At 32.1% G+C, this 26843-nt stretch overlaps 4 protein-coding genes, 1 non-coding gene and 1 pseudogene across 5 annotated transcripts; 4 read left to right on the top strand and 2 right to left on the bottom strand.

Annotated features, from left to right (window-relative positions):
• Positions 1-678: 678 nt before the first annotated feature.
• LOC123910578 lies at positions 679-4240 on the top strand (annotated as a pseudogene).
• A 2547-nt stretch (positions 4241-6787) lies between these two features.
• LOC123910577 (transcription factor bHLH143-like) lies at positions 6788-10264 on the bottom strand. Its single transcript, XM_045961736.1, has 3 exons — positions 10114-10264; positions 9045-9397; positions 6788-8874 (listed from the first exon to the last, which is right to left on the bottom strand). The coding sequence occupies exon 3, from the start codon at positions 8675-8677 to the stop codon at positions 7622-7624; it is 1056 nt and encodes a 351-aa protein (XP_045817692.1). The 5' UTR covers positions 8678-8874; positions 9045-9397; positions 10114-10264; the 3' UTR covers positions 6788-7621.
• A 5032-nt stretch (positions 10265-15296) lies between these two features.
• LOC123910576 (peptidyl-prolyl cis-trans isomerase FKBP12) lies at positions 15297-17072 on the bottom strand. The gene is made up of 5 exons (XM_045961735.1): positions 16850-17072; positions 16659-16692; positions 16497-16558; positions 16334-16386; positions 15297-15619 (listed from the first exon to the last, which is right to left on the bottom strand). The coding sequence occupies exons 1-5, from the start codon at positions 16935-16937 to the stop codon at positions 15518-15520; spliced, it is 339 nt and encodes a 112-aa protein (XP_045817691.1). The 5' UTR covers positions 16938-17072; the 3' UTR covers positions 15297-15517.
• A 1338-nt stretch (positions 17073-18410) lies between these two features.
• Positions 18411-18482, top strand: TRNAH-GUG. The gene has a single exon. It is a non-coding gene; the product is annotated as a tRNA-His (tRNA).
• On the top strand, positions 18426-23842 carry LOC123910575 (pyruvate dehydrogenase E1 component subunit beta, mitochondrial). The gene is made up of 15 exons (XM_045961734.1): positions 18426-18639; positions 19291-19343; positions 19428-19481; positions 19580-19660; positions 19928-19954; positions 20050-20112; positions 20615-20701; positions 21903-22028; positions 22184-22317; positions 22436-22508; positions 22623-22688; positions 22972-23010; positions 23100-23224; positions 23306-23420; positions 23517-23842. Exons 2-15 carry the CDS (start codon positions 19320-19322, stop codon positions 23583-23585), a joined length of 1083 nt encoding a protein of 360 aa, XP_045817690.1. The 5' UTR covers positions 18426-18639; positions 19291-19319; the 3' UTR covers positions 23586-23842.
• Positions 23843-25578: 1736 nt separating this feature from the next.
• Positions 25579-26724, top strand: LOC123910574 (dolichyl-diphosphooligosaccharide--protein glycosyltransferase subunit 4A-like). The gene is made up of 2 exons (XM_045961732.1): positions 25579-25685; positions 26423-26724. Exon 2 carries the CDS (start codon positions 26452-26454, stop codon positions 26563-26565), a length of 114 nt encoding a protein of 37 aa, XP_045817688.1. The 5' UTR covers positions 25579-25685; positions 26423-26451; the 3' UTR covers positions 26566-26724.
• Positions 26725-26843: the final 119 nt, after the last annotated feature.

Here is a 26843-nt window from a genome sequence, read left to right as displayed (position 1 = left end):
GCAAAAGTTGTCAAAATAATCCAACTTATTTCAACTTTTTTTTTCTGTTAATAACTATTGCAAATTTTATCTTTTATCTTTCCTCTGATTAATTATTTAAGGGTCTTGTTAACATGTGCATATAGGGCACATGATAAGGTATCTTAATATAGAAATTTAACATTTAATGATACAAGACATTTAATGCTTGAAAAGTTAAAATCCATAAATTCTAAGGCATAATTTCTATTTTTACTACCTTAACATGTGTCATATATTCACATGTTAACATTCTCCATTATTTAATTAATTACACCCATAAAAGCCAAATCCTATCATGATTCATGAAAGTGGAATTCTTTTAATCATAAAAGGAATGTTTTTTATGACATAACAAAAATTAACAACAGACTAAAAGAATAAAAAAGTGTACTGAAAAGGAAAAGACATGTATTGTGTGAAGCATAAAGACCCTGAAACTGCCACTGTCCTTACTTATACATACACTTCTACCATCCAATCCAAATCTTAAAAAGAATAAACATGACTATGTCGATATCGATAATAATTTTAAAAAATGACATAATTTAATGCAATTATAAACATCGATGTCATGTCTGATACTGACATGTATACGACACAGGAACTTGCTTTCCGTACTTAATACATGATTCACTATTTAACTCATTGGTACTATCTGCCCATTTCATCACAGCCTGTAACACTTCCAAGAAATTTTTGTTGCATGTTTTTAAGAAGAAACCGACAAGTTTTTAAGATAACTTTAAAATAGTTTCAACCATTCCATGTGATTTCTTACTATTTTCACTCAACTAACTAACTCTTTTATTTTTCTCTTTCCTTTTATATATTTTTGGTTTTGATTCTTTCTGAGTTAAAGCTAACTTTCCTTTTAAAACAGTACATTTTGTGAATCTGGTTTTTTTCTCATCCATTATGTGGGAATCTGAGAGTGATTCAGCTGCTAGACACAAATATGGAGATGGAATTCTCACTTCAAACAAACCTGCTGTTAAGACTGAAGGATTTCTACAAAGAGGTCACTCTTGGTATGTTAATTAAAATGCTTAATTAGTATTAATATTAGTTTAGGACCCTTTGAAAATGCTATTAATTTGGTGTATTTTTCATGCAGGTATGTTGCAACTGATATTCCAAGTGATTTTCTTGTTCAAATTGGAGAAGCTAATTTCCATTTACACAAGGTAGCTATCTATTTTTTGTTTCTTAAGGTTTTCAATTCTTTCAATTATAATTTTTTCAGTTTTTGGTACCTACAGAATTCACGATATTTTAAGTTTAGTCCAGACTAGTTAATTTTTGTACCGGACTAAACTTGAAAGATCCTGAATTTTGTAGGGACTAAAAATATATTTAACAGTAATTTTTACACTAAGATAAGGCACTAGTTAATTTATATTACAGTTGAATTATTTGTGTTCATGTTTTCCCTTTGTTGTGAAAGTATCCTCTTATATCTCGAAGCGGAAAGTTGAGTAGAGTCATATATGAATCGCGTGAACCGGATGTGAATAAGATAGTTATGAATGATATCCCTGGTGGATTTGAGGCTTTTGAACTTGCAGCCAAGTTCTGCTATGGAATTGCTGTTGATTTAACAGCAGGAAATATCTCAGGACTAAGATGTGCCGCGGAGTATCTAGAAATGACAGAAGATTTAGAAGAAGGTAATCTTATATTCAAAACAGAAGCATTTCTTAGCTATGTGGTTTTATCATCATGGAGAGACTCTATAGTAGTTTTGAAAAGTTGCGAAAAGCTATCACCGTGGTCCGAGAATCTTCAAATTGTTCGTCGATGCAGTGAGTCTATAGCTTGGAAAGCTTGTGCTAATCCAAAAGGGATAAAATGGTCTTACACTGAAGATCATCATCGAAAATTTCAAGTCCAAGATGGAATTCTAATAATAATAGTAATGATATGATGAAAGATACAAGTCCAAGTAGGAATCAACTAGTTCCTCCCGATTGGTGGTTCGAAGATGTTTCAATCCTTAGAATTGATCACTTTGTTAGAGTCATTACTGCTATTAAGGTAAAAGGAATGAGATTTGAGTTAATTGGTGCGGCAATAATGCATTATGCAACTAAATGGTTACAAGGATTGGTTAGTGAAACATCAATCACATTCGATGAAACCAGCAATTGCGGTGTCAGTAATAGTAATAGTAGTAGTAGTAGCAGCGGTAGTAGCTGGATCAAAGGCGATGGAGGACTTCATATGATTGTTTCCGGTAATAGAGAAGAAACTTCAAGTCTTCAAGCAAAAGAACAAAGGATGATAATCGAGAGTCTCATAAGCATTATTCCTCCTCAAAAGGATACTGTTTCATGCACTTTTCTTCTTCGGCTTTTGAGAATGGCAATCATGTTAAAGGTCGCACCTGCATTGGTTACTGAATTAGAGAAAAGAGTTGGAATGCAATTTGAGCAAGCTACACTTTCTGATCTTTTAATTCCTTGTTATAATAAAGGAGATACAATGATGTATGATGTTGATCTTGTTTTGAGACTACTCGAGCATTTTCTTGTTCAAGAACAAACCGAAAATTCTAGTCCTAAAAGACAATCATTTTCTGAGAAACATTTGGGATGTAACCTTAATGCTAAAGCAAGAGTAGCAAGGCTTGTTGACAGTTATCTTACTGAGGTTGCAAGAGATAGAAACCTTTCATTGACAAAGTTTCAAGTACTTGCTGAAGCTTTGCCTGAATCAGCTAGAACCTGTGATGATGGACTTTATAGAGCTATTGATTCATATCTTAAGGTAATTATTTCCTATTTCTAAGAAACAATAAATCAAAATTGTTTATTTATTTACTTTTTCAATGGTTTTATATCACCTGGAGTAATCAAACTCCAAGTGATATTTAGTAAGAGTCATAGTCACATAATTCGCTACATTTAGTTTGGTAATCAAGCACGGTGGATCTTATTTTAAGTGGATATATATGCATAGAAGGTTAACTATCGTATTCGCATAATTCGCTAGAGAAAACCGTAAATTGGTTTGCGAGTACCGATTTGCGGTACTTTTGCGAATTAGTCCTTACTTAAAAAACATTAGGGTTAACTTGTACATCCATTATTTGAGGTTGTTGAATAATTTCAAAATAATTCTTGAAACTGAAGATATTCGATGACATTAATTTCTGTCGAGTAATTTTAGTGACAAAATTGACCGACTCAAAATAACTAATGTGGTTGACTCGGGGATTCACAACATCTTATAATTTTAAGAACAATTTTGGTGATTCACTCAAACCTTAGGATAAAAAAAATATTGATGAGTATGGATTTCTACTATTGGATTTCTTATCTGTGAAGTAATCTAACAGGCACATCCAACACTTTCTGAACACGAAAGGAAGCGACTCTGCCGCGTAATGGATTGTCAAAAACTCTCAATTGATGCATGCATGCATGCTGCACAAAATGAAAGGCTTCCACTAAGAGTAGTTGTACAAGTCCTATTCGCCGAACAGGTAAAAATAAGTACTGCATTATCCAACCCTTCTCTGAAAGATGTTGAATCCTTTCCTCAACCAATTGTTACAAACCGAAAAACACTTCTCGAGGCAACGCCACAATCATTCCAAGAAGGATGGACATCTGCTAAAAAAGATGTCAACACACTAAAATTTGAGGTTGAGAGTGTGAAAGCAAAGTACTTGGAGCTTCAAAATGATATGGAAAATTTGCAGAAACAATTTGATAAGATGTTAAAGCAGAAGCAAACTTCAGCTTGGAGTAGTGGTTGGAAGAAATTGAGCAAACTTACAAAGATGACAAATGTACAACAAAATCATGATCATGATGTTTCACCTCATAATATTGTTCCAGAAGCTGCAGAACAGAACAGAAAGACTACTAGAAGGTGGAGAAATTCAATATCTTGATTCCTAAATGATGAGAAAGTTTTCGGTTGATCACTTTTTTTCATGTATGAATTCTATTGGCTTTTTAATCACAAAAATGATTTTGCTTAAGTTTTATGTGTAATATTCAAATGTTTCCAATTTTATTCTCTTTGTTTTCATTTCTAAGGAAAAGATTCAACCAGTAGAAAGAGAGATTTGTATGTTATTACGGGTATGTTATTTAAACATCAAAATACTGAAAACTGTATGTGCTTATCTGAGGTAAGCGAGACAGACATAAGTTATCTTTGTCTCGCTTACCTTTTATTTTACTATCTATATTTTACAGGCATTTCAAAATTACACGCATAAAACACTTGAAAACACTTCTAATGATAAATTTTTTATTTCCAAATATAAATTATTATTATTATTATTATGAGTATAAAATTAAGCAAAAAAACAAAATTCCAGAAGCAGTGAAGAGCAAAGAAAAAAAACATGATTTGATATTTGAACATAAAATCATGTCATCCTGCATAAATACAGTTGTCATGTGACTGACATGACAAGAGGTTTCCAAAAAGGACCAACTGACTATTATGGTAGCTGCTGCTTGATTGCAAAAGCCAATCAACAGCTTTGAAACTTATCATTGGCATCATTTTGGGAAATGGATCGTGTGCAGTCAATTTTCAATGCAGTCGTTTTATAGCCGTCCGATCACAATCGGACGGTTTAGATAAATGCAATTAATAAATACAGTTTTAAATCATGACCGTCTGATCTTGATCGGACGACTGTAAATCAAGTGACTGCACGACTGCACCAAAAATTCGAATGCATGGAATCCTGGTCCATCATTTTGACACTAATTAATAACCAGGAAACAGTGATCATGGATCATGATAATTCAAATTAAGATGAGGATTCTATAATATTACATAATTATACGCAATCAACAATATTATTGAATATCGATAATTGATGTGAAATTGGACGACTCAGATTACACATTTAGACCAAACGATCGACATTAAAGGAATCGGTTTCCTTCAAATTGCTTCATAATTGCAACTCATGTTTGCTAAGTAGACAACATAGCCTTTTTCTTTCTTTTTTAATTCTTGAGTCAATTGATCAAGAAATTACCAAAATAGAGGTTTAATATTTGCATGAAGCATCAATTGTAGACTCTCTTTTTTGACGAAAATCAATTGTAGACTTGTAGTGCCCCTATTAGTAGCAAATTTCATTAAAGATATTTGCATTATAGATTATTATAATATAAACAAATAGTGTTAAAAAGTTTTACACAATTTCTAGTATAATAGTGTGTTTGGTGGTGGCAAGAGATTTGCGTATGTGGATTTACCGTGGCAATCTCGCAGTAATTTCAAGAGGCTATACAAAACGGAGCTTCTATCTTAACACAAATCTTGCCGTAGTTTTGGGAAAATGCGGAAATTTTACTGCAGAACCAAACTGAGCCTTAGTTTTGTCAATAAAAGGTTTCCAAAGACTCAAAATTAATTCAAATTATGAGATGTTATTTTTCTCTTTATGAAATTGTGGATGTTAATAAAGGTTTGAAGAGATGAAAGAAGTTAAAAAAATAAAATCTACTAGTACTATTCAGTCTTTAATCTTTAAATTTGGATTGCTTTATTATGTCAACAAAATGTGGACATATGATAAAAAGCTAGCTAGAAGGCCAAAGTTGGCTACATAAGAATTGTTAATATCAATTTGGAGGATCTTAGTTAAATAAATTAAAAGTTTCATTCATATACACTTCACTTTTGAAATAATGGATGCTAATCTAAGCAAATGCCACACAACACGATTTTTTAATTACTTTATTTTCAAATTACTTTTTACATGCACCACTACTTTCTATTTGAACATGAAGTGTCTGTCCATAATATAAGTGAGGACATCATCAATATTTTCTGCAAAAGGAATGTTACTTGATGTCATTAGTTATCGGAACTTTAATATTAGTGGTAACATATATCATCAATTTTTTGAAAGGTGACAAATGCAACAACTGCATGGACTTCCTTTAGAAGAAATTTTATAAACAAGTTTGAGGAAAATGAAAATATTAAACTCCTTGAAACAAAAACAAAAAATATATTCAACTTTTATTCTACTCGTTTAATTTAGGTGAGGCATACTATACTCCTTCATAATTTGGAGGTATTTACCCATCAACCAATAAGAACAAACCACATAAGTAGATTTACATGTGGTACTCACAACTAACTTGTAACCAACTTTAATTTCAACTGCAATGACTTATTCTTATTAGTTGTTGAGTAAATAAATACCCTTAAATTATGAATGGGTACTTTAGAAAAAATCTTTAAATATTTGTCTCTACAAAAAATAGTAAATATTATACTACATAAAACTCACACACACACAATAGAAGACTAGTGATTTTATTCTATACATTGGAGTTTGGGAGAGTACTCAGAAACTATAGCTTTGGCCTTTTGAAAAATTGTCCCCTCTACTTTCAAAAAAGAATCACAATACCAATTACTAGTGCTACGTACTATTGTTGAGCAAAATCCCTAATTCTTTGATTAAAGTTTAATGAAAACTTCGGTCATATTTGTTACTAATTAGTTTTTTTTAGTGGTGCTACTCTCAGATTTCTTATAAAGAACAAGATCAACTGATTATTGCTTAAAGTAGAAAATAAAATTTATCAATTCGATATTTGAATCATCGTTTGTTATTAACTTATTATTATCTTCTTCATTATGTACATTAAATTTCAAACAATTTGAATACCCATAAATATGTTGTCAAATAAAAATCATTTACTTATCTTATAATATAATAACAAATACGCTTCATTAAAGTAAAACATATAATAAAAAAATAAGTATATAATAAAACAGAGGAAATTAGGATTCATGGATTCTTAGTAAAATGATTTACAACAGATAAAACACACAAGAAAACCAACATAGAATAGAGCACTGCCACAACATTGACACTCCAATTATTCATACAATCACTCAACCAACAAAAATAGCATCATGAAAATGAAACCTGAAATGGATTACTCAACAAACACATCACACACACACACACACACCTCTCAATGACAACGTAGAAAATGGAATTGTCTATGATTCCACCCACACAATACGTAAAACAAAGTAACCTTAAACAACAATTGATGATATTGCTATTCAACAAAAAGGGACCCATCAACTCATGATGAAATCAAACACCACGCTCCCTAACATCAGAAACTTTCTTGTGCCACTTTGAAGAGAGGACAAAAGCATAAAATCCAGAATCAAAAGTAGCAGGGTGGAAAGTGGGACCCCAGGTTACCTAACACGCATGCATATAATCACAAACAAATTTCAACACTTCTTTAGGGAAATAAAGAAAGTGTCATCATTTACAGCACACCCATCCACTAACCATTCCCCTGTCTATTCAATCTATATGTGACCTTTTATCTCCCAAAGCTTAAAGTTTTGGTCAACAAATTAATAGTACTCCCAAATCCCATTTTTCTTCTTTTACATTTTACAGTGCCAAAGTGCAATACTTGCAGTTCTGATGTATTTAGCTGCTTTTGCACCTTTATTTCTAAATCATAAATATACCTTGAGAATCAGAATAACAGAAGAAACCATGCTAAGTTCAGACTTACCATGCAACAAAGCTAAGAACACAACGAATTTTACCTTTTAGACGACATGTTATTTAGTGATATTTCACCCCAAGCATACCACTTTGGGACATCAAATATTTTAAGTAATCAATAGTTTCATCGATGACTAGCAGTGGATGCTTTCCTTTTGCTCCAGGAGTTAAGTTCTCAAGAATTCTCAATGTTTCACGGATTTTATGCCTTTTCAATTGAATATCGCCAACTGCTGAATTATCTTCTTCAGTTTGCCTGGCGAAATACATTTCGCCAGAAGAATACTTTGACTCAGCATCACTGACACTGTCACATGATTTGTTTAGTCTTACTGAACTAGCACTGTCCACAGGTGGTGGTAAACTTGTGTACCTACCGTCAATTAACTTATGTCTTTTGTTTGGCCAATCAGAGCTAGCAACATCCTCCTTTGTGTCCTTGATTTGTTCTTGTATCAAATAAGTCATTTGATTAGCCAATGGAGAATGGCCTGTACTTGTTACCTCTTCGTCACCGTCGCCGTCATCATCAGAATCATAATCATCAGAATAAAGCAATGCATTGATTTCTTCTGTGTCTTCATGCATTTCACTTTCTTCGTTAACTACATGATCCTGATCTGACTCTTCGGGCGAACTGTATTTCGGAAAACATTTCTGACCAAAATTAGTTGCCTGTCCATCCAGATTTACATCACATGCTTGAGTGAATTGTGTAGTAGTAACAATTGGACTCTGGACAAGTGAGAAGATAGGACTATAAAACAACCTTGTCTTATTACCAGACCGGTCAAAAATAATAAACTTCTTCTGCAAAGATGCAGGATTTGTGTTTTGCATAGCCCCACTAGTATGTGTTTCTTTCAAACATGGTTCTGTTTTGGGATCCTGAAGGAACCCTTGCACTTCATTGGTTTGATCAGTCTGCAGGCTTGGGGTAGCAAGACTTGTGAATCCCGGAAATGCACTGACAGAAGGAAAAGTGCATGTACTAGGGTTTAGATTTGCCGAATGACCACACATACTAGGATCCGGCAACGCGCTGTCGCAATTCAAATAATGTGATGGCCAAGCCACATGCTGTGGGCAAGGCCAAGACTCATGGGCCTTAACCATCCAACCCAAAAAATGACTCTAAAGAACAATAGAATCAATCACTCAATGCTTGGGTTCTTGGATATGGGATCTTCAATAACTTGTTGCTTCTCTTCGGAACAAATGACAGAAAAAGAAAACTACAAATTCCAGCTTTAAGAAAAATAAATGTAGAGCAGTTATGTGATAGGCTTAAGCAATTGACGGAAGTACTCAGCCTGCAAAAAATTCAAGAATAACATTCATCACACACGAGCTCATAAAATCATCACACAATTATTAACAAACGAAGCTTTCATTAAACAGCCACCTAAACAATCATGTTAAGAGTTATAAAAGAAAGAAACAAAAATTGCAAAACACTATGAATTAGCAACACAATACTGACCTGACAATCATGCAACGGTTGAAAGCATGCTATCACTCTAACAATAATTGTTGGTTCACCTTCAACACCATTCCAATGCTTCAATGCCCGGAATCTTGTCTGACTCGCTGCTTTGCCTACCATAACTTCTTTTGATCCTCACTACACTAGCTACTCAATCAATCTAAATTCAATGCTCACACCAAAAGAATGATGATCTAGAGAATAACTCTACAGTATAAGTTCAAGCGTACAACTTGGCGGTATACATCAACTAAACGACCCAACCAACGCATGCTGATTTGTTCCTTATTGAGATGTCCAGAATTACTTATAATAACTTCACACAGATGTTATGCCGTCGACAAATTTTCCTGAAACAATATTGTATTTGTATCATACAAAAAAAAATCATTTTTGCAAATAATAATAATAAATTGTCAAAGAAAAATAATGATTAAAAAAAAACTACAAGAAACTAAATAACCCCAAAGTTTAAGAAAAAATTCAAAATAACAAGACAGTCAAAACACTAATAACTAATATGACAAACAAGGTTTTAAAACCGCAATTGTGTAAAATTGAAGTCAAATACGACTGCGGCCACAATTGCGGTCATGTAAACATAAAAAATCTAACATTGTGGCTCAAACCGCAGGCGCAGACCAATTTTTAAAACCTTGATGACAGTAGAAAAGCTCATTGCAGCATCCAAAACAAAGTACTAAACACCATGCTACTAATTTGTTTGAAATTTGAACTGACAAAGATTATCATAAAGCTCACTTAGCAAAGTAAGATTATTGCTCAATTCCTAGATTTTTTACTTAATAATAATAACAATAAAATAATTAGCAAAAAATTAATAACAAGAAAAGAAATGAATAAATATATAAAAAGATAAAATTACTCCACAATTATGAAATTACATAAAATTAACAGCAAGATGAATAACAATATGTTTGAATTCAAACCATAGCCATGATTTCTAATTCCTAATCCCAAATCAGTTTAGGCGTTGAATTTGAACATGATTTATAGTAATTAAGAAAAATGGAGAAATGGGATTAGATGAATTGAAAATACTTACAGATGGATTGGAGATGGTGAGATTAGGGTTTTGGAAAATTGAGAAGAAGAGGAATGAAAGGAAATAGAGAGAGTATACAGTGACGAAGTGTGCGTGCGTGTGGAAGTAGAGAGAAGAAGGAATATGAATTTAGAAAATATCGAAAAGAGGTACTGGACCTTGAGCATGCGCACATTATATACACTACTAAATCTCCGTTTTACCCTTTACTTTCACACTCTTACTTTTTAAAAATAAAAAATAAAAAAACATTTTTCACATTCTTACTTACTATTCATTTTTGGGCAAACCACCGAAATTGTAAATATATTTTTAATATTTTATTTGATAATAATTTTATAAACTAAATTGATCAACAAAAAATACATTCAAGGAAGGAGTTTATGTCGGAGAGATGGTGCCCCTTAAAAAAATAAGTTGGTATATTAAGGTTAGAATCCCGATCTATGCATACTACATAGAAAGTTCATACCAACCGAACTATATTCGTATAAGCGAAAGATTCTCACACATGTATTCATTAAAAATTATGAGAGTGACACTTTTATAGGTTTGTTCTTAAAAATATAGCATACCAACTAACATTATATTTCTAACAAAAATTACACTAACATAAAATAAAAAAACAGCCTAATAATATCTGAGTCGGTATAATGTTTGTGTTTGTAACTGACACGAGAATGTTTCTTGAGCAAGAAATGAAAAATAAAAATATTGTGCATTTTTAAAAGATAAAGATATAAACGGGAAAAACGGAAAATGGCTAAATTGTTATAAAAATAAGATAAAAAACCATAGGAAGAAAAAAAAAACTACAATTAAAGTGCGAGTAATACATACATATAGGATGAACATTTAGATATACCCATAAGGTATGAGTACAAGTATTAAAGTTGTTACTCATAAGTTTAGATATATATATTCTTTTTTCCGGACAGACTGCATGCATGAGGACGAATAACATAGTATTCTAGTATATATTATCATATATAGTGTCTAAGTTTAATAACACTTACATTTATCTGCATCCAAAAGTGTTAGTTGGATTATTTTATTTTTTTTATCATTTTTAAAGTTAAAATTGCCCATAATATGATGAGTAATTGTGTCACCAAAAAAAATAAAAAAAATTGTGTCACCACATATTGTGTTTCTTTTTTTCTGAAGAACCATATATTGTATATTTAAGTTAAATTTTTATCCTAATATACTGTGTTTCTTTTTACAAGTTGGGTTAGAAGCAACTAGATATGATAAGAAAATTCCGACAAAAAAAAATCGTTTTAAGAAAATGTATTTTTTGACACGTCTTGAATAATATTATTTTTGGTGGAGGAAATACTTACTCCCTCTGTAACATTATATAAGCAAAAATCACATTTCTAAATTCATTACATAATTAATTTATTTGGTTTATAATATAGACCAAATACATTACTTTAACAATGAACCTAAAAATATGATTTTTAGGTATTACAAAGGGAGTATATTGTTAGATTAAGGAAAAATAAAGGTGATAAGTTTGCTTAAAACTGAATTGATGTTTTTTTACTTAAAAATTGAATTTATGTTGGTGGCCCTAATTAATTAATTGGCTATTATCAAAGCATGAGTATATACTTATCATACGGTTGAATATTCATAATAATACTTAGAATAATTATGATGACAATAACATAGGTGAAACTTAAACATCAGTTCACAAGAGACATATACATGTGCCATTGACTCACACATGACATAATATAGTATACTCATTAGCAACCTAATTTGTTGTTAATTAGCAATAGTAGTAACAATTTTTTGAAATTCAACAAACCAAAGGGCCCAATTGCCCCCACTTAAAGCAAATACATTAGCACGAGGTACATGGAATTAATCATGTAATACATCTGACAATAAAAATAAAGATAGAATTATGCAAAAAATGCTGGATCCATCAATTGCAATATCCATTTTAAACCCACTAACTACAATCATACAATGTAATATATTACACCCGTGCATAAAAAGAAGAAGAAAAAGACCCAAAATTTTAAAGAGACCAATAATTAATGTATAATATGTAAATAATTAGTAGTATATACATATGGTGCTATGTTACAACATTTTTTGCTTAGAGTGGAAGTGGACACAAATAACAAATACCAAAAATGTATGATGAGGTCTTCCCTTTCGGTTACAACTAATACCAAAGTGCGGTTGGATTTCAGAGACTAAATGCTAGAATTCAGGGATTCCCTTTAACCCTTTTATCATCATCAATGCTTCACTAAAGAACATTGATGGAGTTGATTCATTTCTTATTATATTTTCTTTTTAAAAGGCAAAGGTAAAATAAATGCATTTCCTTTTGGCTCTCAACAAATTTTCCTTTCAACGAGCTTTATCAGAAGCACCAAGAGTAGTTAATGTTGGCCACAAAATAAATTTGTTGGTGAAATATATTATATGAATTGTATATGTTTAGTTTTATATTTCTCCTGTCTTTTATTTTAACAAATGACTGAACAAAATTCTGAGGTCGTATTATATACAAGTGTACAAGATCTTAGGTATAAAAAAAAGTATACAAGATCTTTGTTTTGAAATGCACCATCCAAACCCAAATTTTTGGATGTTTATACGAGTTCAAATCTTGATTGTAATTATCTTTTGTGATATTTTACTTGTCTCTAAGCGAACTCCTTATCTTGAGGATCATTTCTCCTATAAAAAATTAAAAGTTAAAGCAAAACAAAAAGAATTCCAAATTTTAGAGGTATAGATATGATTGAAATATCGGAAATGGTGATCCTCTATGAATGATCATGGACAATTCGTCAAAGGAAAGACCGACTAATAGAAGGTACACCGCGGGTGTTGGAAGTGAAAGCGGAAACTATGAAGTGAGATGGAAGTATTTGATGTGTCTACACTATAGAATTACATTGTAAACTCGTTGTTGATAGCATCATGGATACTTCTAACAACCGTAATGAATTTGGTAAAATTATGTCCGCTTGTAAGTTACTATTTCAACATTACCCAAACTTAAAGATAAGTTTCATTTGGAGACGAGCAAATTCAATCGCTCATACCTTAGTAAGAACGTCAAAATTGTACGTTAGTCACCAAGTATTTGAGTCTATATTATCTTGTATTTTGCCTATTGTGATTAATTAGTGAAAGCATGAGTTTATTACTGTATAAAAAAAAGTTAGCTAGCTTTTTTTTTGGACAAGATAAGTTAGCTAGCTTAATTACAATCTTATTACACCTTTTATCAGTAATAAAAAAAAAAACTATGTTGTCCACCGTCAAAAAAAAAAAACTATGTTGTCCCTAATTTGAATGAAGAAAAATAAGGAAATGAATAATATTAAATAGTAATGGTGTTTCGATGAGATGATACATTTTTTCAAACTTATTAATCTCAAGTTCGAATGAGTTTTGTTGTCCATGTGATCAATTACAATTTAAGAGATTGATTTAAATAGTTCACATAGATATTCAAATATATTCCATTATTTATAGATTTATATTATTGTATATGTATTTTAGGAAATAGTACAATTATATATCTAAATTATGAAATTCTCTCATCAAATAAATAAAATAAATGGATACTGATATTGAAGTGGAAATGGATTGTTTACAAGTTGTGCATGCCATTCATTCTACAAATAATAACAACACTGAGCATGGCAGGATGATTAGTATGTGTCGTAAGCTATTATCATTGAACAAAAACTGTAAAGTCAGTAAGTAGCTCATGATTTAGCTCAAGTGATCCGTTTTATTGTCAGTCCCCAATTTTATAATTATTGTCCACATTTTATTGAAACAAGTATTATCAATGAAATGAATTAAGTTAAGTCACTAGGTTTGGTCTAGCTGTGAGGGATTTTGGTAGTATGTTATAGGTCATGAGTTCGATCCCCAGCTCATTGTAAAAAAAAAAAAAAGAAATTAATTAAGTTTGTTTTTGTAAAATAAATAAATAAAATAATAAATTATGAGATTTGATTGAATGTACACGGGTAAAGGCCAAACCTGATTTATCACCTAATCAAATTCCTTCGATTCAAGTCGTCAAGTCGAGTTCAAGGGTCCTAATTAAATTTTTAGAAAATAAAATTAACTAAATCAATACACTTTCGATACTCTCTACTTGGACATTTCAAAACAAATATATACTTCCATGTATAAATTTGACGCAATAAGATCGTTGAGAGATTCTGACATTACATCTCTATCTAGAATTTCAAAGCACCGGGTATATAAGTCATATCTCGTACAACTTTTATCTAGCCAATTTCTATATGATGCGGCACTTAATCACTTGAGACAGTTCCTAACAGTTTTGTACAAGTTCACATTGTATGAACCAAGAATGTTGAAAATCCATACTGTAGTTTCACATCAGGAAATTGGTTTAGGATTTGTACGGCAAAAACTACCCTAAAAAAGTATTTAGAATTGTGTTTGAATGTATTCTTGATATTATAATTTGAAAGAAATATTGAAATGGAAATAGCAATGTACACATGCAATGGCGAAGCTTGGTAATGGCATGGGAAGTCATGTTTCCTTAAAACTTCATAAGGAGAAACTTATATTATCAGACACTGCGTGCTTGTATCGTATTTTTGAGCTTTTGAGGAAGGAAGAAACATGAAAAGATGAATATTTTTTCCTACTCTACCAAGGGTTTGGATATATTTGTTAAAGAGAATATCAATAACAAGAGACTTGGAGGTCATCATAGTAAGTTCATTATCCTAAAACAGCTTAATCGGAACCTTATTCCAAAAACTTCTCTATTCCCAGCATATGTAGAAGCTCTCAGAAGAGCTTATGCTCAAGTATCATCGAATTGCATAATAAGCTTATCTAAATGCAACTTTTCACATTAGAGTTTTAGGGAAAATATACTCTCTTATGAGCTCTTCTAGATAATACCTTCATCCTAACAGGACCTTATAACTAATTTTTATTAACAAAAGCGCAAATCCTAGTAACAATAACTCAAAGTATGATATAAATCCATTAACAAATACAGAGACCAGATAATTTAACTTCAGATCATTGGTGAAGAAATACTCTTCGGGATCCACAAAAACCACTGCCGAATAATATTGATCAACAAATTGACAAAGACTTTCATTCAAAAGCAGAAAGCTAGAAACTAAGACCATCCATTGCCGAATAATATTGATCAACAAATTGATAAGGAAATAGGTAAGAGATACAGTAAACACTACCAAATATTAATACTTCGAGAGTTTGATATCAGTGGAATTTTATTTAGTATTCAAGTTCAACAACTCAACCACTGTAGATATCACTTACACATGTCCAAGGAAATGTAGGATACTCAACTCATAACAATAGTTTACCGCAGGACAGACTAAAAAGGTTTTCATTGTGCACTTAAGACCTCGATCTCAAACTCCAAGACAGAGTTGGGCTGTATTCCCCAAGCAGGAAAGCCACTGGCACCATAGGCATAATCAGGAGAGCACTGCAAGATTAACAACAAAGTGAATAACAAAGATTATTCAAATTGACAACTATTTGACCAAGTATCAAACACTCGTTTTTATATTTAGCAAAAATTAATAAACTTGACACTCTCATTAAGATTGTTAAATTAAGCAGTTGGATTGATAAAATTTGATGTCTATAACTCGAGTAAGTGGGTTGCCTCCACCTTGTGTATGTGCGTGTAAGTAAAAACAAACAACAAAGGAAATTCAATATATTAAGGCCATGTTTGGATGAACAGTTCAATTAAACTCTTATACCATTAGTACTCTTAGACCATACAAAACCGGTTTGTAAGGTGAGGATTGCCTCAACTTATAAATCCATGTTCAGGTTATCTCACATCTGATGTGAGACTCTTAACAGGTACTTAATAAAAATGTTTATATATAAGCTATTTCTATAATAAAAGATAAGTAAAGTCAAATTGTTTTCAAAATATAAGCTATTTTCATAACCTATCCTGGAGAGCTTGTTAAATAAGCCAAAAACAGTTTATAGACAAGTGATAAGTTGTTAGAGCTTGATAAATAAGCTAAAAACAGTTTATAGACATGTGATAAGTTGTTTCCATTAAACTCTCCAAACAGTATCACAAGTGCTTATGCAAGTATCCAATCCAAAAAAGCCCCAAGTGGCAACAGGTAAATATATAAGTAAAAACGAGCAGTGAAAAATAGATATATTATACCCGAAGACGAGCAATTTCGCCGATTTGCATGCCAAGGACACCTTCATCCCATCCTACAGACACAAATAATTGGAATAAATCATATATTGAATCAATTTTGAATGCTTAAAAGAACAAATCTTAATAAAAATGTATAATAATCTAATAATAATAATAATAATACCTTTGATAACAGAACCTTGTCCAATTTTGAAAGTGAAGGGGTTCTGACCAGGATCCTTTGTGCTGTAATGTAAATGAAAGAGAAATACAATGAATGATTATGATTATTATTATAGAAGAAATGGTAATAGAGAAGGGTAAAGAAGTAAAAGTAAATAAGCACCTCCAGAACTTCTGAGAAAGGTCACCGTTTTTCCCTGTTCATCAATCATCATCGCAAACAATTAGCGGCGAATCAATGAATGAAAATCAAACAATAGGTGGATCTTATACTATAAATTAATTTAATTGAATTATGAAGAGGGGGTAGAAACAAAAATAAGAAAATAGGGGGTTTTAGGGTTTAGTTAGTACCGTAACCGGTGCAGTGAACAGTGACGTTCTGACCGGGATTTGGCTTGGGTCCATTTCCAGGTCTAACAACTTGCTTCTCAACTCCCATCTTCTTCTTCAAAGATCTTTCGAGATTGATTCCTTCTTTACTCTCGTTCGTCTCGTCTTTCACACTCACTTCAGTCTCCTTTTCTGATCAGCGCAGTCGCAACAAGCTTTCTCTATTTTTATTTTATCCCCTCGTGTGCCTTTTTGTATTTTTTATAATAAAATAGTTTTGTTTTTTTAAGCAGCCCAATGGCTATTCTCTAGCATATTTAAATGCGGAGAAAAAAGTGGAATTCAGGTTCGAACTTCAGTCCAATAATATTTCTTGCAGTTATTTGAGCTGCATGACAATTTATTATTATTTAATCTACACATACCTATATTTTTAGTATTGGCAAAAATATAAGTATTTGACAAAAAAATACAAAACATAGTCGTATAGAATAAATTTTTAAACTACTTGTTCTAAAATATGTGTAGGTCCAATTTAACGTTGAGTTCGATTTATTTAGCGTCAATTTCAGCTCGATAACACGTTGGCATAAGACCATACATTCATGTTAAACGGTTACAGAGGTTTGCACTTCCATAACAATCGATATCGAAGTAATTGACATTTAATGTCATGATACTTTTCAACCATTGTTCCGACAATTATCAATGTCGAGACCACAAGATTCACCTTACATTGATGGTCTAGCTCTGCGTTAGCCATTAGGGGACTATATTCTCATGTAGGAAGGTTAAGTAATCTCATTCTATTATCTCAACCTCTCACTTTACACAAATACTTATCGAAGATGCGTTCACCAATTTAATTTAATTTTTTTTATGTAGTGTTGTCTTAAAATATATGTTTTTAATCATTAAATATCATTATTTTTATTTTTGTTTATGTACTAGTATGAAAATCTATAATTTTTGAAAATTTATCATTAAATCTATTATCTTTTAACATTTTTTCACATCATATTTAATGCAAGATTTCCAACATCTATTATCTCGTATTTAAGATTAAACTTTTGAAGGAGCGTGCACAAATTACCCGATAACACATGAACTGACAAATAATTGATAATCGCTAATAACGCGTTAGAATTAGAGTTTCGTCTCATTCAATTCTACAAAACTTAATTTATAAAATAAAAACTATCTCTCTACAAAAAAAAAAATAAACTATCTATCATTTGCCATATCTCATAATGTGGTACACTTTTATGGCTTGGGCTAAAATGAAAGAGTGAGACAAGTGGTGCATAGTGTACCACTTGTCAATATCTCGATAACGAAATCAAATTTTGTAAAATCAATCGTTGGATTGAAAGTTTATATTATATAGATCATTTTGATTTTTTTTTTTTTTTATCAAGATCATTTTGACTTATTAACAAACATAAAATGTGACATTCTCAACATACAACATAATTAGCATTTATCTTGTTCGTGCATGGAGAGGGGCACCATTTGAGCATGTTCAATTAAGTAATCATTATTATTATATATATAAAGTAAAATTCACAAAATATAACATGAAGTGGCTGTAGTTTAGTGGTAAGAATTCCACGTTGTGGCCGTGGAGACCTGGGCTCGAATCCCAGCAGCCACACTTCTATTTTTTTTTCATTTTTTTTTTGCGGCATAAGACAAAACGACACCGTTTAGCACCTTCGCTCAATTCACGCCTTATGAATAAATTCAGAGTGAATGTGAATGATAAAACAAACCCGCTCTGTAATCCCAATTCCCGATCTCACTCGCGTAAGGTCAGTTTCTTACTCTCTTCTTCACATTCTTTCATTCATCTTCGTTTTTTCAATCGAAGAATCCACGTTGAATTTTGATTCTGTTTAATTTATACGCTCTGTTTGGACATGATCAATATTAGTTTCGCATAATTTCAGCGTGAGATTCGTTTTATTTTGTGATTATTGAAAAATTTATTTGTAATAATATATATATACACACACATGAATGAAAGATAACAAGTTGCGCCGCAAAACCTACATCCATATCAGTGCTTGTTAGCATTTCATTAGATTTATATTTATATATCGTAATTTATAATCAATGTGAAAGGATTTGATGGTTATGTCGTGTACATAAGCTCGAATAAGTAGATTGAAATAGGCCCCTAATAGTTGATTTAACAAGTAGATCATATTGTATATATGAAGCACGAACACAGACATGGACACCGGACACAACACCGATGTGCGACACCCACGCACCTTATTTGAGGAGTGTTCGTGCTTCATAGTATTGTATGAGGTTTTAATAAACAGAATATTGGGTGAAGTAGCTCATCCAACTTCCGTACACCTCTTAGGGTTTCGTACTCTTTGTTAATACCTTAGCTATCTTCTGTCCTAGATTTTTTCGTTTGTCTGATGTGTGGATTACAATTTTGTGATTAGTTTTATTTAATCAAGTTCAAGGAAGCAAGATGTTGGGTGTCATAAGAAACAAGGTAAAATACCAATCTTATTTATTTCTTCAATTCTGTTTCTGTGCTTTTCATTTTGCAATATTTTATTAACACTTCCATTTTCAGAGTATTCGCCATACCCTCTCCAATTTCAGACAGTTCTCTTCTTCCGCCAAACAGGTTTAATTTGTTGCTTTCTTACTTATCATCACGTCAAACCTTATTAAACTCTAATTCATAGTGTTCCCCTTTTGAAATGAAAATATCTCTTTATACAGATGACAGTGAGAGATGCTCTCAATTCTGCGCTTGATGAGGAAATGTCCGCTGATCCTAAAGTTTTCTTGATGGGTGAAGAGGTAAGTAGCTCATCCATAATTTATTTAATAGTATGAGTTTAATGGATATGCTTTTTGTCACCGTAAATTAATTTTACATTGACATCCAATAGAAATCGAACATTTCGCCATGTCATATAATTAAAGTGGGGTGGTTTGGCGGAATACATGGTTGCTATTAAATGACAGTGCAACATTACGTGTATCCTATTTTCTCTAATAGTATATTGGAAAATAAATTATTGGAGTTCATTTTCTTATGTTCATTTTGCTTGTATTTGATTACAGGTTGGAGAATATCAAGGTGCATATAAGGTTAGTTATGTGTTTCCACTTGCTCAAGTTATTTTCTTGCTGAGCTTTGATATCTATTATGAAATATGCCAATTTTATTTGTTCTTTCATTTTAGATATCCAAGGGACTTCTGGAGAAGTATGGCCCTGAGAGGGTTCGTGACACTCCCATCACTGAGGTTATTTTTCTTACATACACTTCCTCACTTATTTGATGCTTTTATTTGCACCCATTCATTTGCGAGGTTATTTTATTCATGTCTTTCTGCCCCTCCTTGCTGAAGTTTATTTACCCTTGCTTGTGAATTGGTTTAAATTTTATTTTTCCAGCCATTAGTGCAACCATCTAATAAAATAAATAAAATTCAAATTTTGCTAATGTGATGGTATGAGGTGCCATGTTCAGCTGTTTTCCTCATGTAAGCTTCTGCTAATTTATATTTTGTAAAAAATGCTTATTGAACATGAAAAAAATTCCTGCTTCTTAACACATGTGACCAACAGCTCAAAATTGATATTTTAGTGTACCATGAGTGGTTGGTTTATTTCCATCTTAAAAGTTACACAATGAGTAGACTTGGTATGAATTTTTTTTTTACGATAATTCCTACGAAAAAAAGGATTTATTCACTGTTTGCATGGCATAATTTGTTCAAATATAATGTTCATTAAATAATGCAGGCTGGGTTTACTGGGATTGGAGTTGGCGCTGCTTACTATGGTCTAAAGCCTGTTGTGGAGTTTATGACATTTAACTTCTCCATGCAGGTTAGCATTTATCTCACTGCATCGTTTCTTTCTTAAACTGGGTGTGCAATTAAGTGCGTTAATTTACTTCTTTTGCCACCACTTAATTTCTCTGTGTTTTGTTTTCTGTTTGGAATTTGCAAGCCATGCTCTTAACTTTTAAAATCTTGTCATGAAAAGTTGGCTGCCCTTAATAATTATTGGATGGCATCTTATGAATTCTGTCTTCTGCATGATAAGATACACATGTTACTGAGTTTCAAAATGATGATTAATTTACTAAGGACACATATTGACTTCCCCGTGAGTTCCACCCCAAAAATTTTATACCCAGATGATCACTATATTGAAGATTATGTATATAAGATGATTAATTCATATAAGATGCAATAGATGCTCAAAAGTTGAAAAGTTACCCAGAATTAAAGACATTATTCTTTAATACTTAGAAGTCGTGATAATACAGTATAGATGTACAAACCTTGATAACTGAAGCAAAATCAGTAAGTTTCAGCAATAAACTTAAAATATGGATGTTGTGAAAGCTCAAACCATCAAAGGAGGGTGTGTGTGTGTGCGCGTGGACGTCAAATTTGAATGGCAGGCATGGCAAGAATCCCAACATAAATCTGATGGGGACATAGTAGCAGTCTCTATTTAATGCATCTTGGTGATATGATAGCTTCCTCATTCAAAATCCAAAGCATTTCTTTATGTACTGCGGAAGCACACCCAACCCACAAAATCCTGTGGTTGACTGCCCTGCTAAAGAAACACTATGGATTTGTGGCTATTGGAAACCTGTTGACCTCTATGTTGGAAGAACTGGTTCAGTTTATTGTTTACAGTGCCTTGACTTCATAAATTAACCAAGGCATTGTTAGTTGGCAGGTTTTTTACCGGAACTTTGTTCCTTCTCAACTTTAATTGTTGGTGAAATCTATTATGACTCTGCATGCCTTATGTTTGCAATTCTTCATCTGAATACCCATGTTAATAATCACACGCCCAAAAGTTTTTTTTATCAACACTAAATAGTTCTTTATGTCAAAACCACTTTTCACGTAACATAAATCAATTCACTTAAAATCACTTTCCCCTAAAAAACTGTTTGTGACGAAAATCAATTGTGTGAAGTCAAGTTCATTCAAAATAATTTTCCAAAGACTAATATCTAAACATACCCTTCATCATCTTGACTTCATATTGATTTGTGTTGCAGGCAATAGATCACATCATTAATTCTGCTGCGAAATCAAATTACATGTCTGCTGGGCAAATATCTGTACCTATTGTCTTTAGAGGACCCAATGGTGCTGCTGCTGGTGTTGGTGCTCAACACTCTCATGTATGTTTTTCCTAACATTTTCTTCTATGTGAAACTTCTGTTAACTATTTGTTTACAATATCCACTGTTTTACTTTGGTCATGACCAATGATCACTTGTTTTGTACTTTAGTGTTTGTATATATTTATGTGCCCTATAACTTTGCTTTTATGCAGTGTTATGCAGCTTGGTATGGATCGTGCCCTGGGTTAAAAGTTTTGGCACCATATTCATCTGAAGATGCTCGTGGTTTACTTAAAGCGGCTATAAGGGACCCTGATCCTGTAGTTTTCCTTGAAAATGAGTTGTTGTAAGTTTTTCTCCTTGATTAGTAATTGTAATTTGTAAATGACCTGTTGAAGCTTGAAGATTTTCCACATTATTTCTAGTTTTAAATGGTATTTAATTTGATGGGTTATGTGCTCTAGATATGGTGAGTCATTCCCTGTTTCCGCCGAAGTTCTTGATTCCAGTTTTTGCCTTCCCATTGGAAAAGCGAAGGTACTTAGTTAGCTGTAGTCTGAAGTATTTGAGATACACCTTTCTTGTATTTGTTAGTGTCACACATTATGAAATTTAGCATTCTTATCAAATTCATGCGTTTTCCCTTGACAGATTGAGAGAGAAGGAAAAGATGTGACTATTACAGCCTTCTCAAAAATGGTTGGCTTTGCTCTAAAGGTTTGTTTTACCCTAAGATCATTTTCTATTCTAGATATTTATTGTTTGTTCAAGAATTTAATTATCATTTACCTAGCACTAGTACTAGTAGTATGTGAAATGATATAGGTTTGTCTTGCATGTAAGTGTTAAATAAATAATAATAGAAGAAAAGAGGAAATAATTATTTTGGATCAATTGTTCGTTATGTGTTTTATATATTTGAAGAAAAATTAGAATCTCTAACCACTTCCAGTCCTCCCAAACAAGCAAAATTTGTAAATAACTTTTTTACTTTGTTTAGGCTGCTGAGATACTGGAAAAAGAAGGAATCAGTGCTGAGGTAGGCTTTGCAATAGTGTGTTAAATTTTCACCTATGCAGCTTCTTTTTGGTTATGACTAAAAATGAGTGATGGTCTATATCCACACAGGTTATTAATTTACGTTCAATCCGGCCGCTTGATCGATCCACCATCAATACTTCTGTCAGGAAAACCAACAGACTGGTGACAGTTGAAGAAGGGTTTCCTCAGCATGGTGTTGGCGCTGAAATCTGGTTTATCTCTTGACATTAGTTTCTCTATATCATTCTAGTTAACTCTCGGAAGTTGTTTAAGTTCATACTTTTATTGTGCAGTACATCCGTCATTGAGGAGAGTTTTGGCTATCTTGATGCACCGGTTGAGAGAATTGCTGGGGCTGATGTTCCCATGCCTTATGCTGCAAATCTAGAGAGATTGGCTGTCCCACAGGTAATGTTTCTTAAATAGTACTTCTTAGGTTTAAATTTGTGTATATGGTATGGATTATTTAAATCTGTTTGTGTTCTGGTATATGTGAATGTACAGGTTGAAGATATTGTTCGTGCTGCAAAGAGAGCATGCCACAGATCTGTGCCTTTGGCTGCAGCTGCCTAAAATTATCAATTTAGTCCTAAATTTTTTCAAGTTGTGGTTTGTTGTTTGGTAACCCTTGATGTTACCGAAAATTATTGCTCCCAAATTTCCACCACATCGTCATAAAGAAAGGTTTCACTCATTGGATGCTTTCATCCGGGTTTCAACCCGGAATTTCAGTGGTATTTGTAACTCCATTTACAAACAATAGAAAAGGCCACTGTACAATTACAGACACATTTTCATCAACAAAAAAATACAGACATTTAATGTCCAAATTCAACTTGGGGGTTCTCTTCAACTTATGTCTACCAATAACTTGATATATATGTGAACTTTCACACTTTTTTCTTCATTTTTTATGGATAATACTATTACTAACAAGTTAATCCAATATAGTAATAACATACTGGAACTTGTAGTTAAGTTAGTTATTTAAAGGAAATCTGAAAAACGTACTTTTTTAACACAATTTTCTTGTCTCTTAAACTCCAAAAATGTAATAAATCGGTCTTCAACAATTCTCAACCTCTCATTAGTGTCTACGTTGGCACACACTCTTTTATTGGGCTTAATGATCAAATAAAAACAGTCCCGTGAGGTTAGCTCGGTAACATTGCATTATATATGCAGGGAGTCTGAGTTTGAACCCTGGTATTTTACTTATCCACCTTAAGGGTGAATTTTCCGCTCTACTAACAAGTGATCAAATAAAAGCCTTTGATAATTTAGAGTGAAAGTTTTTTTTTTCCGGTTACTTAGAGTGAAAGTTTACTGGATAAAAATGTGAAAGATATCCACAAAACAATATCGGTTTAATTTGTAATCGTAGTGTATGCTTGAAAACACACCATTGTCATACTCATTAAATGAAGTTATAACATGTTAGAAATGAGGATTCTATTAGTTTTAGGATAAATAGGGTCTTCTTTTTGGTGAAGAAGAGAATTGAGTAATTTTATCGATGATTATTCAAGTCATTCTACACACCCACACTGCATGACACTATTTCAAGATGGCATAACAACCCAACAAACTAACAATACTTATTCTTTATAACCAGTCCCTATTAATCATTCATCCTTCTTGAAATTAAGTGAATTATCTAATTGTAGGGTACGCAGTCGCTTCATTCTTTGAACTAGAACATTTCTTTCTTGGACCAAAACCAGATTATCACAGGATTTAACACTATGCTGATGAAACTTTGGTGCATTTGTTCTTTGAACATGATATCTCTCAAAAGTCAAAAGGTTAGGTGTGCGGAGTGCATTACCAAATAATGGCCACTGTCATGCTTTGCAGCAGTTTTGTGAGTTACATGTTCGTCATTTGCTACGGTATGGATATAATGGAAGGCGCGAAATAATCTTGTATTTAATTTGAAGGATTTTCACATCAAGGTGGTGGTTAACCAGATTAAGATTCGAGCGTGGTGGTGGATTAAAGTTAAATTTAAGAGTTATGATTATCTTTTGTCTTTATAATAGACCAATCATCTAAATTGTTTCGAGTTAGTTGAATCTGTTTTTTGCTATTTTGCATCGGTGTATGCGTTATTATGGTTTCAACATTTGCCTTTGTGACCCTTTGGAAAAAAGGTTGCATATATTTTTTTTAAATGCTTAATTATAGTTTTGGTTCTCCTATTTTTATTATTTTGCAAAATTGTTCTTTTATTTTAAAATTTGATAGTTTTAGTCTCTTCATCAAATATTGTCTAAAAATTGATAATGTGATATGTTTTAAAAGACATGATATATGATCTAATAATGATGGGAAAAAATTGAAAAATACCATGAATTGAAAAAAAAAATCATTTATAAACTTCATTTAAAATATGTTGTATCACCATAAATAATTTAGATGAAATATTTGATGTATGGACTAAAACTGCCAAATTTTAAAATAGAAGATCAACTCTGCAAAATAGTAAAAATAGAAGACTGAAACTGTGATTAAACCTTTTAAAAAAGTAGCATAAAATAAAACGACGGCGTTTAACAGTTCTGGTCAATTCAGTGAATTTTTGAATAAAACTCAGCAACAAAAAGTCTTCACACCAAAACCAACTCGGTCTGTCATTCCGATTCCGATTCCGATTCACGATCTCAGATAAAGGTCAGTTTCTTACTTTTCTCCTTCACATTCTTTCATTCATCTACGTTTTTTTGTTGTCATTTCGTTATTTATATATAGTGATGGTGAAATTCGTTTTATTGTGATCATTGAACAATTTATCAGATTTTTATTTTTATATATTATTGCAATTGTAAGCAATGTGAATTGTTTGATGGGTTTGTTGCGAAATTGGAAAAGAAACAATCTTTTTTGGTTGGGTAGTTACTAGTTAGCCAGAGATAGATTTGATTTAGGTTCTGTTTGGACATAAAATAAACAAACTTAATCAAGTGCTTATAGCATAAACACTCACCACTTTTCATCTTAGTGTGTATGTATAAGTTATTTCTCTAATAAAGGGTAAAATAAAGTCAAGTTTGTAAGCTATAAGCTATTTTCACGAGTTATCTTGAAGAGCTTATGGAAATAACGGTCTCACACGTGTTTATGCCAGTAGATGAGCTCAAATAGGCCCGTTTGAATTTGCTTATTTTTTAGCTTATGTAAAACAACTTATGCAAATAAATATTTTTTTTTATGTATTATTATAAACTTGTCAATGTAGTTTATGAATTAACATAGAAGCATATTTATTTGTATAACCTATTTTTTATAAGCTCAAAAGCAAACCTATCCAAGCGGGTCATAAGTCAATTCAAATAGGCACTAATAGTTGATTTAACAAGTAGATCACATTGTATGTAGTTTTATTGATATTTGTTTTTAATCATATGTAGATTTTATTGCCACCTCCAGGAAGAAAAAGATGACTGATGATGAAGCTTTGGGATTTATTGCCAACTTTCTTGGCATTTTCATTTTTGCTCTGGTTATAGCATATCATTTGGTCATTGCAGACCCTAAATATGAAGCCAATTAGATACTAAGATTTTTTTTTTTTTTTATGCATTCAAAATACAACTTTGTTGGATTCAGTTTTGTTGGTTGGCCTGTAAGGTCAGTTTGTAGCTTATGACAACAGCTAAAATCTTCAATATTTGATGGTTGGTATTAACCATATTTCATTGTCGTTGGTTTATATTTTGCGTATTAGTGTTTATATTACAAAACTATTAATTGTCAAATGCTGCTGGCCGGCCACAATGTTGTTTGTTCGGATTAACTGAGAAAGTTAATCGTATCCCACTATCCCGTATT

The sequence above is a fragment of the Trifolium pratense genome, linkage group LG2 (assembly GCF_020283565.1).
Source record: "Trifolium pratense cultivar HEN17-A07 linkage group LG2, ARS_RC_1.1, whole genome shotgun sequence".
NCBI lineage: Eukaryota > Viridiplantae > Streptophyta > Magnoliopsida > Fabales > Fabaceae > Trifolium > Trifolium pratense.
The sequence above is the reverse complement of the archived record's forward strand: the minus strand, read 5'-3'. Positions and strand labels throughout refer to the sequence as shown.

What these genes read in the sequence shown, in the direction of transcription:
- LOC123910575 (XM_045961734.1), top strand. Translation starts at nt 19,320, where the DNA reads ATGTTGGGTGTCATAAGAAACAAG. An exon ending in AAGAAGGAATCAGTGCTGAG is followed by an intron (nt 23,011 to 23,099) that starts GTAGGCTTTGCA and finishes ATATCCACACAG; the next exon opens with GTTATTAATTTACGTTCAAT. An exon ending in AGAGATTGGCTGTCCCACAG is followed by an intron (nt 23,421 to 23,516) that starts GTAATGTTTCTT and finishes GTGAATGTACAG; the next exon opens with GTTGAAGATATTGTTCGTGC.
- LOC123910574 (XM_045961732.1), top strand. Translation starts at nt 26,452, where the DNA reads ATGACTGATGATGAAGCTTTGGGATTTATTGCCAACTTTCTTGGCATT.
- LOC123910576 (XM_045961735.1), bottom strand. Translation starts at nt 16,937, where the DNA reads ATGGGAGTTGAGAAGCAAGTTGTTAGACCTGGAAATGGACCCAAGCCA. An exon ending in ACAAGGTTCTGTTATCAAAG is followed by an intron (nt 16,387 to 16,496) that starts GTATTATTATTA and finishes TTGTGTCTGTAG; the next exon opens with GATGGGATGAAGGTGTCCTT. An exon ending in GCGAAATTGCTCGTCTTCGG is followed by an intron (nt 15,620 to 16,333) that starts GTATAATATATC and finishes TTAATCTTGCAG; the next exon opens with TGCTCTCCTGATTATGCCTA.
- LOC123910577 (XM_045961736.1), bottom strand. Translation starts at nt 8,677, where the DNA reads ATGGTTAAGGCCCATGAGTCTTGGCCTTGCCCACAGCATGTGGCTTGG.